Genomic DNA, 21,569 nt, shown 5'->3' with positions numbered 1-21,569 from the left:
GCAAAATATCTCTTTGCTTGCACTGACTTATAAAGTCGTTTAGGTATTAGGAATCACTTTGCCGGCCGAAAAGCTTCATTGGCCGCTTTAGTGTATCCTACACAGAAAAAAAAAATTTTGTAAAAATGTTCGTAAAAGTTTGTGAATTCCTATGGGGGAGTTACGAAATACTCGTGAATTGTATAACCCACAAACAAGATCGTAAAAGTTTGTACTTTTTTCACAAACATTGTTCATAACATGATCATATGACAAACATTTTTTGTACTTTTACAAACATTTGTTCGTAAATGTTCGTAAACACACAAAAAGTGTTCGTAAAATTTTGTCATTTGTTCGTAAATGTTCGTAAAATGTTCGACAGTAAAAGTATTTTATAAGTATTCATCGCATTTATTGAACTCCTATTCATAATTTATTCACTCCCGGATCATCCGTTCAGCACCTTATTAGGTGAGATTCTTAACAATCTCACCTACTATAATCCTAACAAAATTAGGTGAGATTCTTAACAATCTCACCTACTATAATCCTAACAAAATTTCATGTCCTCCGATCGCGCTCAAACTTGGCCAAAATGTGTTTCGCCACTTCCTGATCACAAATATATGGGGGGCTAAGTTACGTTCCCGGCCGGCCGGCCGGCCGTCCGGCCGCTCTTTGGAGCTTAATAGCTCCTAAACTAAAAAAGATATCGACTTGCGGTTTTCGGCAAAGGTTAAATATCGCATGAAAATTGCAACATGGTGCATTGACCCCCCACCCCCCACCCCTCCTTCCGCCATTTTGAAGACCCCCCTTTTTTTGTTTTCTCAATAGCTCCGGCCCTATGGCATCGAGCGGGCTCAAATTTTAGTATGTTATAGCTGGGCCTTAGAGCTTTCCATCAATACCAAACTTAAGGTCCCCCGACCCCCCTGACCCGAGCTATAAGGGTCCAAAAAAATTTTCTTAAAATGGCCATAACTCCGGTTCTAATTGTCAGAATTTAAAAAGTGAGGGCTTTCTGGAAAGCTCTCGTGAAATGCCACTTCCTCTTCTAACATCGCAAGTTCATAAAACCACCGCTAGGGGCGCTATTATTAAAAAGAAAATTTTTAAATCTTAAAAGTTAAATAACTCAAAAATTCCTTATGCGATCGGGCTGAAATTTTAGTACGTGGTAGCCGTTGATTATACCTATCAAACAAAAAAAAACCTTAAGTCGATCCATAACCCCTGACCCGAGCTATAAGGGGTCAAAGTTCGAACATTGACCGGCCTCTATCTCCGGTTCTAATTAACATAGCGACCTAAATTTTACCTTTTTGGTTTCGTCTCGATGAGCACTTTCAGATGGAAGTTCAAAAAGTCACCACAGGTGGCGCTGTGATAGCGTCAAAATTCATCGAAATTCAAAGTCACTTTTCTCAAAAACGGCATTGTGCAAGTTAATGAAATTTTAGTATGTTGTAGTCCAGTCTAGGACGTTTCCAAAATGGTGCGTATGTGCGCTGTGGTTTCAATAGAACCGGAGATATGAGGGGTCAAAGTTCACGAAATTCAAAAAATCATATCTCCGGTTCTATGTGACCGATTTTGATGAGTAAGGGCTTAAACGAAAGATCTCACCAAATGCTACAACTTTCTAGAATATTTGAACTTCGTCGGACCAACACCAGGGGCGCCACAGTCGAAAAACCAATTTCAATATCACATAACCTCAATTATCTCGACTGTCGCTGAACCGATTGTGATGATTACTTCGACATAATTGTAGAGCACATTTGTCTCTACATTTCGTCCATACATCATTTTCCGCTCAGACTACGCTATCACTCCGATTTTGCCGTTTAAGTGTGAAAAAATTGATTTTTCCCATAATAACGCTTTGAAATCACTCAGATGCCAATTTGACTGCCTCTACTCCACCAAGACACTTAAAATAGGGGTTTAAATGGAAAGTCCCGCAAAATACAACAATTCTTTGATATAGTTGAAGTTCAACAAATGACTACTTGGGGCACTTTGGATGAAAAAACGAGTTAAGAAACAAAAAACCTCGCTTATCTTGGCTTCTGAGTAATCGATGAGATCATGTTCTATGGGAAAGTTATAGAGAACATTCTGGTCTACATTTCACCCATATAACACTTTTCTGTCAGTTCATCCAAATCCTTGATATTTTGGTTGAAATACAAAATTTGTATAATTTCACGAATTTGATTCAAGATACCTGAATGGCGTCTCCCAACTTCAGCTCTAAATCGAATTTGCATGCACTCCGAGTTAGCTCACGTTAAGAATCTCACCTACATAAGCCGGTTAGGATTATCTGTCCCTTTCATATAGACGATGGGTACGATCTCCAGAGTACATTGTTCTTAGTATAGGGGGAGGTGGGGCTACTTTAAGTTGTGGGTCTACATTGATATTCATTTTTTCGCATATTTCTAAAAAAAAAAACGCAATTTATATGAACAAAATAATTATGGATCTAAATTTAATTACAAGTCCCAGCTTCTTTTAGAAATATTCGAGAAAATCATATAATCAATGTAGCTCTACAACTAAAAATAGACCTATGTCCTTCTATCAACCAATTTTTTACTGATTTCTCAAAATGTCTAAATAATAATAATAATAATGAATGCTATATGGCATTAACATCTACAAAAATTTCAAAAAAAATTAGAATAGGATCTTATTTTAAGGGGTAACATGGGTCTCTCAGGTCAAAAAATCAACTTATTTTTATTTTTGTATTTTATAGTATAACATTTCAAAAATTTTTTCTGAAAATTTTAAGTCAATCGGATTAAAACTCTCAGAGGTAGAGCAGTTTTAGTTATGCATTCCTCCCACTCGCACATATTGTTGTAAAACTTTAAACGCGGTTTTCTCAAAACACCGTTTTACAATGCGGTAGTCAAGATTACTCAGAGTCTACTGAACCGATCTTTCTGAAACTTTGCATACTTGTTTTGAGAAGTATTATCTAGTGTTCGAACGAAGGATTTGCACTTTCTTTAATCAGAACCATTTTTGATTGATGAGTAAAATTGATACTTATTTACAAAAACTTTTGCCAAAAATCAAAATTTTGTTTTTTTCAAAAATCTTCCGTTCATCCAGGTGTCCAATTAATCCTCTAACAGAGTATATTTGGTTTTTTGATTTCAGATGAACCTACTGGGAGAAATTCTGCCTATCCCAAGGTCTGTTTTTTGAAGAATTGTTCCGAAAATCAGCTATCAACGGTCGAATTTTCAAAATTTTTCAATTTTTTTTTAAATTTTGTTCTATAGTTACTCTTTCATATTCCAAAAGTTGGAATTTCTAAAATATTTTCGACACAATAAATTATTATCAGGAAAAAGGCCTATTTTTTGAACTGAGAGACTCATGTAACATTAATAATCTCACAAGGACACAAGAATTTCGAGATTCACATTTCCCGCTATTCTTGTAGGCAGAAACGTCAGAATTTTTTAAGAAAGGTAATTTTTGACGAAAATTGCTTCTAGTGTGTAGACACCATAGAAGGGAGTACTGCGACGAGGCGTTCTAGTTAAGTAGGTACTTTAAACAGTCATTTTGTAATAGGGGGAAGTGGGGCACCTTTGAAATTAGGATTTTTCACCTATTTTTAAATAAAATTGAACCTTATCGTGATATTATTTAGGTGCACAAGTAGATTGAGAAGCTAAATTACATTATGATATGGTGCAGTTCCACTTAAACTTGAGAGAAAAATCCCAATTTCAAAGGTGCCCCACTGCACTGTCAAAGGTGCCCCACTTCTCCCTATAAGTTTTCGAAAAAATATAAGAACTGGGTCGTGTCCTCGTCTAAACAAATCGCGTAAACCAAAAAAAATTGTTAACTTTTATTCTTCTTATTTAGACTCCCCCTAATGCATTATGAATTTAGGATGGAAATTTGGGAAAAATTTATAAATAAAAAAAACTTTTTACCCCCTCATACCATTTTTGTAATGCTGTAATTTTTTAAGAGAGAGCAAATAAAGTGGCTGTCTATCGGAAGATACAATAACACTTATCTCATGTTATTAATTTTTAAACGATTCAACTATATATATAAAACTCTTTAAAATTATATAGAATTTTAATCCTACCTCCTTTGCAAGAATAATCTTTTATTTAACAGAAAATTCATCGATTATTTGAATGAAAACAGTGTTCAACTTTTGCCTACAATTCGGCTGGTATCACAGCCAGAAAATTCAAAATGAAATAATCGTTACTTTTACTTTCTTCTCTGATTGTTCAGCAATTATTTCTTCATGAGTTCATGATTTATAAATAAGCTCTTTACTTAAAAATAAAAGCTCATGCCATGTCATTTTCATGGCCCTTGATATTATCCTGTCGTGGGCATGATTTATTGCTTGACACAACTGAAGAATAAATTTTAACAAATATGCTTTTATTTCTGAGCATATTAATGCAAAAGACCCTTAGCATATTGCGATTGTGCTGATGATTAGAGAAAATTGAGCATGTTGATATTTTTCTTCCATAGAAACATCCACGAGGAAAACCCGAAGATGGCATAAGACTTGGAGATGAATGTGTTCTACTCATCTTTCGTTTGTTGCTAATGCTGGGAGGTATGTGTACAAGAGTAATTGCTAATAAATAGAAAATTTGAATGGTCAGTTCGGCATTCTGCTTAGAGCCTCCGAGTTGTGGGCTTCGATTGCCTCCAATGCTTTGACACCAATTCACCTGGAAGATCAACAAGATTCCTCAATTGCACGTGATTTATCGACAACGCTTTTCAGTTATTTCGCATCTGCGTGATAGTGTTGTGTGTTTTGTGATAAATTCCTCAAAAGGATTGGTGGATTATTTTTCTTTATAATTCAAGTGATTTTGCAGTGTGGAAAATTGAAGCAGCTCAAGGAAGAGGATCACAATGATCAAGTGCATAGTTTTTGTAAGTGAACTTGCGTACAGTTTTTTTTTTGGTTCTAAAGCATTACATAAAATTTGTAAATACAGAGAAAAAAAAGTATATCTTGAGAACATGGAGAAAAAGCCCCAGCACTTGGTCAGCAAATACAATTAGCATGTTTTTAGCATTAATTGCAAATTTTCTCTGTAGCATTTTTCCAATGATTGAACGGGCGGATGCACCTTGCATTGTGCCATTGTCCGAAACATCAACTCAATTGTATGTATGTTCAGTGAAGATCTGCATTTTACCTCCTAATCACACAGTAAATGAGTAAAATTTCACAATTCACCCCTACTCACATCCAATGAGCCTTTCTTAATTTTTCTGCAAAATAATTTTTAGCACCGAAATTGGCGAATAAACAAATAAGATAAAATGCGGAAGAGATTCGATTTTTGCGGTGTTTAGTGTATGACACACTATTTGACGTTTGTCGACTGACTAATTTATTGTAATTATAATAATGATTGTCAAATTAGCCAGTGGGATCTGCTTCTGTAAGAAATTCTGCAACAACAATTTTATCAAAATAAAGAGTTGTAAAATCATAGAGTTCAAATTCATAAAATTGTATCAATCTGATCACAGTTCATTTAAGCAACTAAAAACCCTTTTTCACCCTTATTAAAAATGTTTAACAATACTCGAGACTTCGTTAAAGTATACCAAATATTTTTTTATTTTATCCTTTTTAGAGATATAACATTAGAATTGCTGGGTAAACCGGTCTTCAGACTAGAGGTTTAGCCGAGTCCCCAAAGGTTTAAAAATACTGAATGACAAGTAGTTCTTTTAGGTTTTTTTTAAATTTAATGAGCAAATTGAATTTAATGAATTTAATAACCCAACCCTATGACAAAATTTTCCAAAGAAAAACTTGATAGATAAGAATTGAGAGAAGTTAAGCCATATAGCCAAGCCTTATGTGTTGGACACACCTACGGCTTAAGCCGTGCGACCGCTTAACGTATTAATCAAAATAATGATTAGACTACATTTCCATGAGTTTTCCACTAAGCCGTCTCTCTGCTGAAGCCGTAAGTCTGTCTAGGGCATTAGATCTAAAACTCGTATTAGCACCTCCCTCAAATTATTTTAGATCACGCCTTTCTCGAGAATTATTTATTAATATAGTTTAGTTAAAACCTCAATTTAAAAATATCTATTAAGGGAATATTATGTAAATCATTCAATAAATTCCGCCCCTAAAAATTTACTCATGAATAGGACATAACCGCCCTTGCGTCAAATAAGGCACGCTCCATTCAATTTCTAAATAAAAACATAATGGTTAAAATTTTAGAAACTTAAATAAGGAGAAATTTGTGTTTGTAAAAATGAGTGGGGGCCTGATGATAAGAACATGCGAAAACGCCTCATTTTTTTTTACTATTTATCCCATAAACTAATTGAAGGGTGTTCAATAACTCAGAACGGTTGGAAAAAGCTCATTAAAAGATAGAATATTTTCGTTCTTTATAGTAGGGGAGACTGGGGCAAAAAGTCACAAATCAAAAGTTTTAAAATTCAATATCTTCCAAGATAAATAAAATAGCGGCTTAAAATTTTTTCCATAGATAGCCTCCATAGGTCTTCTTCAATGTCGTAAGTTTGTTAGAATTTAAACAAGGAATTTAGAAAATAAAAAATATCGAAATTTTTAGCCCTATTTTTGAAATATTTCCTTGCAGAAGATATCAATTATTAGCTACTTATAGTAAATTTGATGCACTGGTGAATATTTCCCAAATTATCTGGATCAGAGGTGTGCAAAAACCGTTGGAACCGAATTAACGTCAAAATAAGTTTGTTATAGTAGCGTTTTGACCATTGACGTACATGTTTCATTTGACGTTTATTCGGTTTCAACGGTTCTTGCACGCCTCTGATTTGGATATTCTTTGAATAGGAATCTGCTATCTATTTTAGAATTTTACAAAGTTTCTTTTCTCCAGAAATCCTTTTATTAAAAACGACCACTTGGGGTAAAAAGTAACAAAAGGTATGGAGCAAAAAATAACAAAAACCGAAACAATTTCTGATGTCCTACGGTGAAAAGAAACGTCAATGCTATGTGTCGCCGCTTGTTGTTTGCATTGGTCAAACGATTTGCAGTCTTTTGTGTGTTTTTTGTAAAATAGCTTAAAATGCGCTTTTCTCGTTCAGATAGAGAAAATGGTGTTTTACAAAGGTGTAGATGAATAAATTTCCTATGAACATATGTAATCTAGATATTTACTTAAATTTACGGAATCCCTTAATAAACTGAATCAAAATGTGATAGTATCTTATGCCTGATACTATTTGCCCCAGCATTTTTGAGAATGATCACAAAATTACTTTTTACAAAACGGCTCGATAAATATATTTCCTTACAAAATAGAAAATAATTACTTTCAAATAGTTGTAGAGCGGTAAATTTCCTATAAAACTGTGCTAATTAGAAATTTTGGAGGTGCTCGCGTAGCTTGTAAAAAAAATAAAATATCCGTTTTGTTATTTTTCGCCCCAGTCTCCCCTACTCTTTTTAAAAACATGCATAAATTTTATTAGCTGATAGTTTTAATGCTTCACTCAAAATTGAATTTATTGATTAGTCTTTTAGTGTTGATGTATTATCTGTTTATAAAAGATTGAATTAAATTATATTTGAAGCTTTGAAATTTCAATTTCCTTTGGTCATAATCTCTGAGGTAGGCGTAATTTAAAGGTATTTCTAGGCGGAGCCTAATCAGGATGAACTTTGCAATTTATCGAACTAAAAAGTATGCTGTAATATTAGAGTCAGTATTTTAATAAATTTAGTTACTAAAGATTAAATTTTAAAGTATACATCGTATATTTTTAATTATTGAAATATATAAAATTTATCTTTAAAAGGGAATATTGACTGCTAAATCAAACGTCTTGGTAAATCTCGCGATTTATAATAAATTTTGCATTATTGGGGAAAATAAAATATTTTACTGAGCGTTTAGAATTTTTACTGACCAAAAATATTTATTACTTCAGATGAATGTTCACTAATTTGTTCAGTTACGCCAATATTTTTGTTTATGAAATTTCCAAGGTGTTTGAATCAATTTGCTCTTAATTTTAAATATTCCATCACCCTGAATTTAAACAATTAATTTATCTTCCAATTTGCAACTCTGATGCTGCAGGTACTAAATAATTCTAACCAGATGAGAAGTGCTAGTAGCTGACGTTCATGTTCAATGTGCTCAATATCTCATTGCCTAAAAATACACCAAGTACGAAGAACTGATAAGATGATAAACAGATAAAACTATCTTAATTGATTCTGCGAGTTCCGCAAGACAAATTATCGCCGACCTTGTGGAGTCATCAATGAATTTTTAAGAGGTACTAAATTTCGTCAAAAAGACTCATATTCTGTTTTCCTCACCAATTATTGCCGATTAATTGTGTGTGCTTTTGTAAATGAGGCATTTCAACGACTTTCCCATTGTTTTCGTTATGTTAATAATGTTGAGGTTTAGAGTGCTGTTGTGCGAAGATGCTGTGCCAAAAAACTGTGACTTTTGTCCACTTGTCGGAAGAAGATTTCCCGGATAGAGAATCAATTGATGCTTTTCCTCGAGCTTTATGCTTTGGGACTTTTTGCACCACGCACAAGAACATATCAACAATCATTGATGACGCTATTTTGCCCAAGGTCCTCAAGCACTTGATCATCATTATTTTTCATGAGCATCTCATTGCACTTCAATAACTCTGCATAAGTGATGTGAGCTTATCACTAAACCGCAGAGTTAGAACATTATCTCATTTGAATATTGTCTAGTCAGAGATGAGAAATGGGCACAACATTATGATTTTTTATCACAATTTGTGGTAATTTATCATTTGGGCTCTCAAGGTATTTAAAAAATGAAACAATTCTTTATTGATTAGGGACCTTTTGACCTCTCGCATAAAAATGTTGTGTCACCATTCAATGAACTTAGTTTTTTTCTAATCCACCTGCTTTTAAAGATTTCAACATTGATGCTGGTGAATGCCGCTTCAAAGTACTATGATGGGGAAAACAGGCCTTATGAGTTTGGTTTCAACATCGAGGGAAACCAGCATAGGCATGAAAAGAAGGACGAGAATGGCATTATCATGGGCGAATTTGGCTTTATCACAGCTGATAACGTCTACCATGTAACGGTTTATGCTACAGATGCTGATGGACACTTCAAGATCATTTCAATGAAGAATATCAAACTCATGGGAGGACCCAGTAAGTTCACAATAAACACAATATGTTTTTTTTTAATTTTTTTTCATAATAATTCTTCATATTTTCTTCGATAAATATATTTTTTTAAATAATACAAAAATAATTTGATCAATTTATTATTAAATTTGGTCAGTGAATAAAATCTTCTATTGATTTTTATCACAGTGTATATCATACCTCCATAAACACTTTTTGAGACAGAGAAAGTTAAAAAATACTTTGGATTTTTTTTTCAAAAACCAAAAAAACAAAAATCTTATATAAATGCCTCAATTTTCATTATTTCGATATAAAATTGACACAGAATAGTTAGAGTGGTTTTAAATATTAAATAGGGTAAGTGTGCCAAATTTCGGCATAGTTGCATGCAAGCGCCAAAGTCTCAAGTTTGAAATATAATATTTTTAATAAAAATTGTTTTTTTTATTCCCTCTTCTTAAGGAGTGTTGCTTGGAACCTTGTAAACTGTTTATCGTCTTTATTTACTCTAAAATCATTCTTAATACATTTTAAAATGAATAAAAATGTATACATAGCTTTGGTGCCCTATTTCGGCCACCTTCATTCTCATAGTTCTTTGCCCTTAGGGAATTCTTTCAATGTCTTTTTCACGTCATCTCATTTGTCGAAGCAACATATTTTGTTATTCTTTTGCATTGTATAATCTCTAGTCTAGTTCTGTAAAAACTAAAAATTCATGGAAATTCGAGGAACAAAAAAGGTGGCCGGAATTCGGCACACTTACCCTATCCTTTTAGTAGATCTTATTTTTATAATTCATTTCCAAAACAAACAAGTTAAAATGGATATATTAAATTAATAATAAATTTAAAATTCGTAAATTAGAAAAATTAAATGTTTTCCAAAAATTATACTTTTCTTAGTCTTTTTAATGAATTTTCAATCAAAAATATTTAGAACTATTCCCCGATATTTCTTTTTCATCAAAAGTAAAATTTTTAATTCATTTCAATCATGTTTGTAAAAAGTAAAGAACGCATACGGTAGTGAGATTAAACTTTTGTTTTATTTTATATTATATTATAATTTAATTATACAGTATATTTTAATAATACAGTATTCATAATGCTGTAAATTCACACAGTAAATTCATAATATAGACAAGAAGCTCGTAAAAATCTGATCGTCTAATATTAATCTTTTCAGTGGCTAAGAATATTGCTGCTGCAATTGATTCTATGAGGTCGAATTTTGAATCATCGAGTCCACAAGGCAGAGCGTACAACGAAGACACAACGACTACCCCTCAACCCTTTGTTATCCACTCAACAGCTTCTCCTACTGCCCCCGCTGCTCCTATTAAGGAACTTGAGACCACAACGGTCGAACCAACTACTCAAAAGGCCAGCAATATTCAATCCTGTTCCAACTGCAAAATTCCTGAACCTCCGAGACCAGCCAATGTACCCTTCAACCAAAATTCACTGCCTCAGCAAATGCCTTCCCTAATGGAAAGATTGCGTCCTCAGGAGCCCTCAATGAACCAAGGAATGAATCTCAATTTCATTGATCAGAACTCCTATAACGCAGGTCAAGGACAAGACACTTCATCAGGAAATCTGGGAAATCAAGATTCAACACAGGGATCTCAAAGTCCTTCAAGTGGAGCAGAAAGTCCTCAATCAAATGACGATAGCCCTGTTCCTCCCAGTACGAATCTCTCTCCACCACTCACAACTTCCATGCCAACAAACGAGGGCTATTCTGCTGATCTCAATTCACTTCAAGAGGGAAGATCTCTGGGAAATGACGGAAATAATGATCTTTCAGCGACTTTGAACCCAGAGTCAAATGGTGAGGGATCACTACCGGAAGACATGCCCATTGAGATGGTCATGGCAAGATTCAAGGGTGTGGAAATGGCCAGAAAGCAGCAGCCGGATGAGCAGCAATATTATTCTCCAGAGCAGAGAGCTGAATCACCAGACAGTGGATCGGTGTCTCAGGCAGAGATGGAGCAAATGCTGCAAGGTCTTCTCTACCTCTTCAACTACACTGCTGGATATCACGGACACAATGAGCAGGTGAGCGTTGATCATGTTTCATTCCACAACGTGAAACATTTTAAGGGGTTATAGCACTTGGTATTCCGAAAAATATTTTTTTCGTATTTTTTTATTAATTTTTAATCTTAGTTAATTTCAATTTTATAATAAGATTCTAATGCACAATCTGCCCTTAAACTTCAAATGATATTCTAAAAACTGTAAAATTCTTTAGTAAAGCATTATGTATACATATGTAATTAAATCTTCGAAAATATTATAGGGTGATCGTGAGGGCAACAAGGAAGGTGGATACTACGTCGTTGGACGTGATGGTCTGAGAAGGAGTACAGAATACAAAGCAAATCAATTTGGATACCAACCTCGATTTAAACTTGAGAGAGTGTCACCAGAAGAAACACCTATGGAAGAGACCGAAAAGGAAGCTGGACTTAAAGGCTATGAGTTTAAGTGGTTCTATCTATAATACTAAAATAGTTCACTATTCAAAAAATACTCATGGGGTGAAAATTCAGGAAACTTTTCGCAAAATTTAAATTTGAATTTAGAAAAAAATCTCTCAAGAAAATTTGATAAATGGTCTAAATTATTAATGAAATTATAATAAAGAAAAAAAACAACGTTGCAAGAATATCGGTTACTTCGAAAAATAAGTCGCCTTCACTGTAAATATTTAAAATATGAAGAAATATATGACATAAAATTTATTTTATTTCGTTTTTTCCTAATTTTAATTGAAAGAAACAACATTGTATGTGCTTCAGGAAGTCTTTAATGAAAATCCGCTGGATTTCCATTGATCTCAAGAAGGGAAAACAAATCCTAATGGTTGAAAATTATTTTTCACACTTAAAAAAATTAATTATGAATCACTCTGATCAATAAAGGAAAATTATCCCCAATATTACGTAAGATCTTTCTTTGCCTTCTGTCACCACATAGGTGTCTCAGCTAAAGAAAATAATTCAAGGGGCTATGTTGGCTACAAAGACTAGAAAAATATCATATTTTCTTTTTTTTTCCGACATAAAAGATTACTTTTATAAACTTTGAAAATTTAGCAGTTTGGACAGAATTTTTGGAAACCTTTTTTGATGAAACCTACTTTGTGGTAATCACGATTACTCAAAGTGGAACAGTAGTTAATAAATAAAATATTTCCTGTTGGCAGATAAGTTAAGTTCGTGCTTGAACAAACAGAGATTAAAAATAAATAAATTTGTATATTTGGGAAAATTTTGCTAAAAAAAAAATACATCTCCGGCGTATTTTACGGAACATTTGGAATTATAGAATAAGTTGTAAACGGAAAAACAATCCTTCATTGAAGTAGGGGAAAGTGCCCATGCTTGATACCATTGGAAGCTTCGTAATGATAAAATTTCTCCTATGTTTCTCAATAAACGTAACTCCGTAATATATTTTAAAAACTATCCGCTTTCCCATAGTTTTTAAAATATGGTTGAGATGAGTCAAATATATATTGTGAGACATAGAAAATTTAGTCATTACGAAGCTTCCAATGGTATCAAGCATGGACACCTTCCCCTACGGCTTTGCCTTATCTGACAACAGCAAGTGTATTTTTTTTCTAACTTCTGACGAATCCAATCTTAATAGGGTAAAGTGATATAATTTGGAATTAGTGTTACAAATTGGACAATTCGCCGGTACAAGTTGGACAAGGCGTTTTTCTTGATAAATACAGTACAAAATTTGTTTTTAAGCACAAGGAACCAATTTATAAAACTAAAGCATTAAAAATATACAAATAAAAATGAAGTACTAAATTTAGCAAGACAAAAAGCCCTGTCCAACTTGTATCACTTTAACCTATTCGAGGCGACTGCAGTTTTTTGTCAAGAAGGTATCAGAATATCAGGTCATAACGGTAGAATTTTTAAATTTTTAATTCAAAATATGAGAAAATATAATTTAAATGTTTTATACTTAAAATCTTGAATATTTTTCAATTCAAAAACATATTAAACGAAACTTTATGCTTCGTGATCTACGTAACCCCTTACGGTGCTATCACACTAGGATCTTTACAATTTAAATTTAAATTCAATTGAGCCAATTGAGCATTATAAGATTTCTAGAATTTACTTGAAAATTCTCACAGCCAGGACATATTTTGCAAGAAATTTGCTCAATTTTAAATATTGCCGCGATATTTTTTATTGTGAATGACTCCAGAAAATGTGTGATAGTACTTAAAATGTCTTACAAGTCACTTATCTGTTATTCGGAAGGATCCCTAAAGCCAGAAGAAAGATTTGTAGAGAAAGGGCTGGTGAAGCGACTCTCATACATTTTGTTGAAAATCTGTGTGAAGTCATATAAACAGGAGATTTCTTGGCACAATAATGGCTTTGTAGGAACTTAGCAAATTATACTCCCGATACTGATGCTTCACTCGCGTACGAGTTTATCACTAAATTACTGTACTTATCTTATTTTTTGGCCACAAATAATAATTAATTACGAGTAAATTTTAATTAAGTAATTTAATAAGAACAATTTGGTTCAAAAGGATACTTGTTTAACTGCAATAAAATTGAAATTACTGACCAATTTTAGTATTTTAATTTGCTGAATTCAAATTTAATTGAGCAACCACATTTATGCTATTTTAGCGTGTTTAAACATGTTTTGGTGCGTCAAGTATTAGTTTATATCAATAAATAAGCAAATATCTATCAATTAAAATGATTTTTAAAGCAAAATAACGCATATAGGAAAAATTCAACTGAAAATTAAATTGAATTTACAAATTGAAAAAATCCTAGTGTGATAGCACGGTTAAGTGTCGTGATGAAAATTTGAAAAAGAGAAATTAACGCACCTTTATCTACCCTTGATAGTCTCACCGCAGGATTTTCTGTTACAACCATCGATATTAGTTTCAAGAAAACATCTCTAATTTTTTTTTTTTGAGTTTTTGCTTTATTCTTCCTAATTCCCTAAATTGATTAAGAGTTGTTTCTGAAAAGTACAGAGCATAAGAGAATTTCAAAATAAATTTTAGGTACCTAGAATTATATAATTTGAAGGGCAATATATTAAGATAGGGTATTTTATAAGGGGATTTCGAAAAAAATACCTTCGTTTAAACGGGTCCTAATGGATCTATAATAAGAGGTTGCTCAAATTTCATCAATTGTATACCCCTTTGTGTTTTTTTTTGTTGCAGAAATCACCCCAAATTGATCAAATTGGTAACGAAAATATTGAGAATTGAATATTATGTTTGAAAATTTAGCAAAAATACCAAAATATAGCGCGTCATTGCTCAAAACAGACAACTATTTGTGCAGAATTTGTCAGAGAATGACGGTGAGATAACGCTCAAAATCCCACATGATCGTAATAAATTTGCACCCACATGAAATACTTAATATCCTCAATGAAGCAAATTGTTATATGGGAATGTGACAAAATATGTTTTGGTTTGAGGTAGAAAAATTGATTGTTTTGAAAACATAACCGTGACATTGTTAGAGAATTTATCGTGATTTTGTTTGGTGGCAAAGCAGAAGACAAGTTTGTGTTTATCGAGATGTGTTCATCATGGGAGAAAAGTTGCGTAGGTCAAGAACATTTCACCAAGTGCATTAAACAATGTTTTCTACCTTCTTAGTTATTCAGAAAATGATCCAATGAACCATGTTCTTTTCTCTTTTGGAATGACGATGGAATTTCTAAGTAGAAAGAAGTCACATAAGGGCACCCATTTCACGTGATTTTGTGCACTCTTTTTGCCAAGACATTGCTTCAGAAAGAGTCACAAGATAAAATAATATCCTCAGATGCATTTTACGATGCTTTCAACCATCAACATTGCCATCATTGGGCACCTACATGAGAGAATTTTGATTTGAATGCTCCCATAAAATTATTGTGTTTCAGATAAAGTATTCTCAGTGTCATCGACCGGATGGCAAAAACATTTTTTTTCTCCACCCAAAAACAGGCAAAATCAATAAAATAAAAATCTCCCAGAGAAAATTTACCCAAGACGAGGTAATAAATTTATTGAGAATGGCACATGAGAAAGAGCTAATATCCACTGGTTTTTGTCTTATTTGTTTCACAACATTCTTTTTGTCTATTGAGAGGTAGAATTAATTTAAGAGTCGACGTTAAAAAATAAACCATCATTCTCAAAGTGTCTCAAATTGCTGGAAGACAACAAGCATAATTTAGCTAAAGAGAGAGATCAAAAAGAAATATTACAAGTAGAATTTCCCAATAAGGTGACCAAGAACTCCTACGTCCCATTTAAATCGTATCGCTTTTTATATCAATTGCGTCTGTGCGGTTCTTAATCTGCAAACCAGCTAAAATTAAACATTGCAAATTATATTGACCACTAAAGGCCTATTTAAATGGGTATATTTCGAAATAAACTTCACCATTCCGTGCACCGCGGTGAGTTTCGAAAAATCTCCAAAATCTCCAATAGTGATTCGTTTCTAAGATAAAATTTCTGTGCTCTCTGATATAATCCCCTAAGTGTGTCTTGACTAAATTAAGAAGTGTGACAAGCGTTCTGTTTAATTTCGAAATTATTGTTTCATTAACAGCGATTTAAATTTGAAATTTCTTTCAATCTACAAAAAAAAATATTCTGACAAACCTATTTTCGAATTCGAATACAAAGTTATGTGTGTATTGTTTTTAAATCAAAAGAGCAATTTGTAATCAAAATATCCTCGATTAAATGGACCTTAAATGTGAATCAATGGACAATCAGTTTTTTTCTGTCATAAAGGATATTTGTTTGGCTGACTGAGAGAAAGATTATATGAATAAACAAATATATTCACTACCTTCTGAAATATTAATTAGAGCCCACCTAAACCAGGAAATGTGCGGTTAAAAGGCAAAGAGAAGACTTTTTATTGGCTTAAGAAATTAAAGTTGCGGCAGAAATTGAATAAAATTCTTAAGTGAGAACAATTGCGTGGTCGATGTACTGTGCGTAGGATTGAGATTTTCAATATACTATCATCTTATAGAAAAGAAGTTGGAAATAAATTCTGAAATGAAACAGCTGCATTTGGCGCCAAAAGGAATCTTATGCCATGGTGGGTAGGTAGGTGTGCAAAGAGACAATAGTTACAATCAGTGCAATTTTCAGAGTGAATTTGTGCCATTTTAAATACTTCTTGGTTGTTTACCTAATAAGTTCCGGATGTGAATTATTCATAGAGCGTTCAAAATGATGAGAATTAACCTTCAATTGTTCCACACACACAGAGGGAGACAGATTTTTCATGTTACGAGCCACTGTTTTACATACAAATTAGATTTGAGTTTTTTTTTCTTTCAAATTCTAATGCTCAGATGATAGTGTTTGACGATATAATCACCAAGAAGCGGGATTAATTGATTCTGCAATCAATTTTAAATCTGCTTGGATGTTACGTAAATTTTGGCATAATAGAGACAAGAAGATATTATAACTATGAATTGAGAAGAATTTACATAAAATTTAATCCTATTTAGTTTGAGAGTTCAAATCAGGTCATAATGTTTAATAACACAAAAAAATTGACATCTTAATTAAAACGCTAACACACAGTCTAGTATATTTTCAAATTTGACGAAATATTCATCATCAAAAAATAATATATTATTGATAATATAAATTTTAGGTAATAAAGAATTTCCTTTTTATTTGGAATCTACGGTGAAATATAGTTAGAGATTAGGGGAAAGTTGGGCACCTTTAAAATTGGACTTTTATCCTATTTTTAAAAAGAATTGAGCCGTATCACAACGTAATTAAGGTTACGGTTGGTTTGTCTAGCTAAATGATATCATGAAAAACTTCAGTTCCATTTAAAAATAGGAGTAAAAAGCCCTTTTCAAATGTATCCCAACATAAAGGTGCCCTACTTTCCCCTAAATATGTTTTATATTAAAAAGGGATGGCAAAGCGTCCAAGGCTTTGCGAAGTGTTCGAACTCGTGACTTAGATGCTACATATACCTCAAACGTACTTTCGCATCATTTACCATTTACCGGTTCTCAACCGCTTTAAACCGATTTGTAAATTACTCGAAATATACCACAAAATAATTTTAAGATTAATAAAATTGATTTTCAGACAAAAATTACTTAAGAATGTTATGTCGATTTTTAAATTCAAATTTCTCCTTGATAAAATACGATTGATATATATGGTATTTTATAATTTTAAAACCATACTTTTTGTTTAATTGTTTCTTTTTACTGTTATAATCCGTTGTAAGATTTCAAATTTAGTTTTAAACCAACTACAAAAATTATGTACAAAATACTTTATATCTCAAGAGATCTCTTATTTTCAATATTCATAAATTCTAAATGTCCCAATAATAAATTTAATAAAATATTGAGACTAGAAAATATTATAAAATGACTAAAAGTTCTAATCGAAAAATGTTATTATAAATATTTTTATTTTAATTATATAATGGTCTAATTCTTTTAATTTCAAGATCAAGAGAAAAACATCTACTGGCATCTTAGTTTTTAAATAATCCAAAATCCAACACAATTAAGTGGTAGAAAAAAATTTTTTTTTGGTTAAGATGAAACCCTAATTCGCACATCAACCCCTGCAAAGGACTATGATGCAAGTGTCTCATGTTCGTATCCCCTTTATATCACCTGGAATTTTCCGGAATTAAAGGTGTTCAAATTTCGAATTGCATCCAGTGAGTTTCACTGTACTTGATTCCACTGTGCATGGGACTGACAATTCCATCCCTGTATAAGAAGATAAATGATAATCGATGTCCCGAACTTGCGGGAAGGCCTAAGTTTCTATATGGAACGTGGTGCCACCATTATTAATCAACTGAATAAGCTCCGCCCCATAGCAATTTAGACCACGCCCTCTTTAGAAACTATTATACAAATTTAAATTCTTTAATTTGAAAATATTTATTTTATGAAGATTTTTTGTTAAAATTCATGATTTAAATCTAGCACGGATCCTCAACTTAGGCGCCAACGGTAAAATAAGCCACACCCCCTACAGAAATTTGAATTGAAATTAAATTTAATTGAAAATTTTGTATGATATAGTCAGAAATTTCTCGGAAAATCGTTATATAAAGCTCCATACGGCGCTACTTGATTTGTAAATGGAAATATGAAACATTTATTATTACGGTCGAGTTCCTCAAATTTGAACGACGCGACGGTTGAATTCAAAATGTAATATTTGAGTTTATGCATAAAAAGTTTTGGGTGGAGTCTGAATTAGAACCACTTTTTTCCGGGCAGTGAATGTGTATTTGTATTCGACTGAACTCTGATATTTATATATATTAACTTCGGCAACAAATTCCATTTATTTCACAATAAATTACATTGATATATTCTATAAAGCTATTTTTCTTAATTTTTGTGTATTTTAATTTATTAATTTTTATTTATTAAATAATTTATTTAATTTATTTATATAATTTAAATAATTTATTAAATTTAATTAAAGTGTATTTCACATCAATTCCGTTACATTTTTGAAAATATTGTTCAAATGAGGAGTGGGAAATGTCATCGGTACCTCCCAAATGTTCAAATTTGAGGAACTCTATACAGTCAGAACAGTAATACAGTCCAAACGTTTTTTAGCATTTTAAGTGCGTTTTTAACGCATTCTTTCTTGTAAGAATTAATTAATGGACAAAGTGATTGATATTCTAAAAAATTCTGTCGACTTTTAAAACATAATATGATTTTGAGTCAATGAAACCAATCCTTTTAACGAGATTGATTTTTTACTAAGATATAAGTTAATCTTTTAATACACAAACTGAATGTTTTTAGTGCTTAAATTCGATTAACATATTTATTTCAGCCAAAATTTACATTGTCTGGTTAAAGTTGATTTTTACTGACCAAAGTTGATTTTTAATTAACCAAAAATTATCTTTTACAAACCAAATTAGATTTTTACATCTAAAATTCAATTTTTTAAACCAAATTTTTTACTGACAATTTTTTACCAAAATAATGACCACAAATGTTTAGTTATTTAATTTATGAATTTCCTAGGACTTTTTTTTTAAATATTCTACTAAATTCAATTTTTATATTTTAGTAATTTTAAATTTGTTAAAATTATTTTTGTATAGTGTAGTTTTGTTTTGTGTAGTGGTACAAGTTGGACAGAGCTTTTTTTCTTGATAAATGTAGTACTTCATTTTTATTTGTTTATTTTTAATGCTTTAGTTTTATAATTTGGTTCCTTGTGCTTAAAAACAAATTTTGTACTGTATTTATCAAGAAAAAAGCCATGTCCAACTTGTACCGGCGAATTGTCCAACTCGTAACACTATGTCCAGCTTATATCACATGACTCTAAACAGTTTTTTGTTAAACAGATTCAATGAAAGATTAATAATCTTATATATTACTGAATTTCAAATATCTCTTACTGGCTCTGTACTTTTGATATAAAAAATCCACAAACATGTTCTTTTTCAGTTTCAAGCTTCAATGGGGAGTGACTTATTTTCTAATGAGCGTGGTTATTTCTTCAAAAACTGATATAGCGTAAGCGGTTTGTTCCGAGGATATTAAGCTGTCCAATAAAACTTTGAAAGAGATGCCGAATACAAATTTAACTGGTCCACAGTTTCTCACAGGGCGCAACCTATAATTCTTTATGGGCGGAGCTTATCCATAAGGTCATGCAAAATACGACAAAAATTTCAACTAAAGTGAGGTATTGCCATAAATTCTGAGAACAATCGTACTCCTAATCCATGACTAATTTTAATGAAAAGCTCTTAAATTGAAAAATTTTCATTGCATTGTTGCGTCAACTTAGTTAAAGCTTTGTTTTTAAGTGTTTTTTGGTATTTTGGGTTTTCTTAAGACACAAGTAGCACCATTTGTGTAATTGACCTAACAAATTTTGTATTCTCCACTCTTCATTTGTACTTCGTGGTAGATTGTTCCATTGAGCGTGTAAATGGAAGTGTCGGCAATGAAAGCACTAAGTGATCATGAAAATAAGCCTTTTGGTAGCTTCTCATCTATTGCTTTACAATTCACGTATTTGCAAAGAGCACGAATAAGTGACTCATGCACCATTCTTCTACGTATTTTCTAGGGAGGGAATTTGGGTTTTGTGACACTTTCAATCTTTAAGAAAAGCTTAAAATTGTATCAAAGGAAGTCGTGTAAGAATTTATCTGTGAGCTTTTTTTTGTTGGTGATTTGCCTTGAGGGTTGATCATGTCAAATTTGCCAAAGGATTTTTGTTCGAATGGTGATCATAATTGGCAAAAGTCAATTCATCTTGAGCGATCTTTCTCATTTCCCGGAGTTGTTCACCCACAACTAAAAATTAGCAAAAGAGACTCCAAAAGCTCGTGGGCAAAAAAAACTTAAGCAAATACCGTGAGTGCAGATTGAAAGAGAAGGAAAAAAGCGCGGAATTGGGTGGGAAAAATGTCTCGTGGTGCTGTGAGAGTCTCGAAGGTGAATTGTGTGCAACTTTTAGTGGTACAAGAGCCAGCCTCGCAAACGGACGTCTGTTTTGATCGCGAATTTCACTTCGAGATCGTGTTTGTCTCATAAAATTTGCTAATTTATTAATTCATCAAAAATATGATGTTATTTATGATTCGGTAAACCTATTGTGCTTCACTCTCTTTTCTCTCTCAACTGAGAGCACTTCCCAAAAAAAACCGCATCACATTGCGCTTTCCGGAAACTGCAATAAATAATATTTTGTTGTTTCGTCAAAGTAAAAAAAGCCGTTGAAGAACAACACAAGGCATAATGAGAGATGTTTTCTATGCAAATCTCTGTGTGAAATTAATTTAGTGTCATTGAAAAGAAAAAAAATAAATAAAAGCGAGAAGAAAAGACGTTCATTGAGCCTCTTATTGTCTCAGGGAAGAAAAAATTGGCTTATTAGAGGAAAATTTCTTACTGCAATCATGGAAAAGTGGATATTTCTTGGATTTTTTGTGGTGAGTGCAATTAATAAATTTTCCATCCAATAGTGGTACCAGCAGCTATTTGGTGATAAAAGTAAAAGTAGATTTTTCTTTCATCATTTTTATTGATTTACTCACTGGAATTTATTGTGTATTAAACTCTTTTTATTTCTCCTTCCGGTGCATTCCAGCACATAACTTTGTACACATAAAAGTACTTTATAATCCTTGGTACTTCTCCCTAATTAACTTTCCCTATGAAGAATTCTTTTTGTCATCAGGCCAAAAAAACAAACAACTACTTAAAGGAAAAAACAATCTTGCGACACTTTGTACACTAAACGGACAACTTTTACCTTCCATCGAGAGCTATAT

At 32.4% G+C, this 21,569-nt stretch overlaps 2 protein-coding genes across 2 annotated transcripts in view; both read left to right on the top strand.

Moving 5' to 3' along the window:
* Nucleotides 1-4,664: 4,664 nt before the first annotated feature.
* Nucleotides 4,665-11,950, top strand: LOC129803891 (uncharacterized). Its single transcript, XM_055850766.1, has 4 exons — nt 4,665-4,941; nt 8,962-9,211; nt 10,379-11,256; nt 11,501-11,950. The coding sequence occupies exons 1-4, from the start codon at nt 4,921-4,923 to the stop codon at nt 11,702-11,704; spliced, it is 1,353 nt and encodes a 450-aa protein (XP_055706741.1). The 5' UTR covers nt 4,665-4,920; the 3' UTR covers nt 11,705-11,950.
* An 8,735-nt stretch (nt 11,951-20,685) lies between these two features.
* The window catches only part of LOC129803894 (uncharacterized), a 38,362-nt gene continuing 37,478 nt past the window's right edge, over nt 20,686-21,569 (top strand). Inside the window, exon 1 of the mRNA XM_055850769.1 lies at nt 20,686-21,227. Within this exon, the coding sequence (XP_055706744.1) occupies nt 21,195-21,227 (33 nt within the window). The 5' untranslated portion in view covers nt 20,686-21,194. The remainder of the gene's footprint in view (nt 21,228-21,569) is intronic.

This window comes from Phlebotomus papatasi, chromosome 2 (genome assembly GCF_024763615.1).
Source record: "Phlebotomus papatasi isolate M1 chromosome 2, Ppap_2.1, whole genome shotgun sequence".
NCBI classification, from domain to species: domain Eukaryota; kingdom Metazoa; phylum Arthropoda; class Insecta; order Diptera; family Psychodidae; genus Phlebotomus; species Phlebotomus papatasi.
This window is presented reverse-complemented; position numbering and strand designations above follow the sequence as displayed.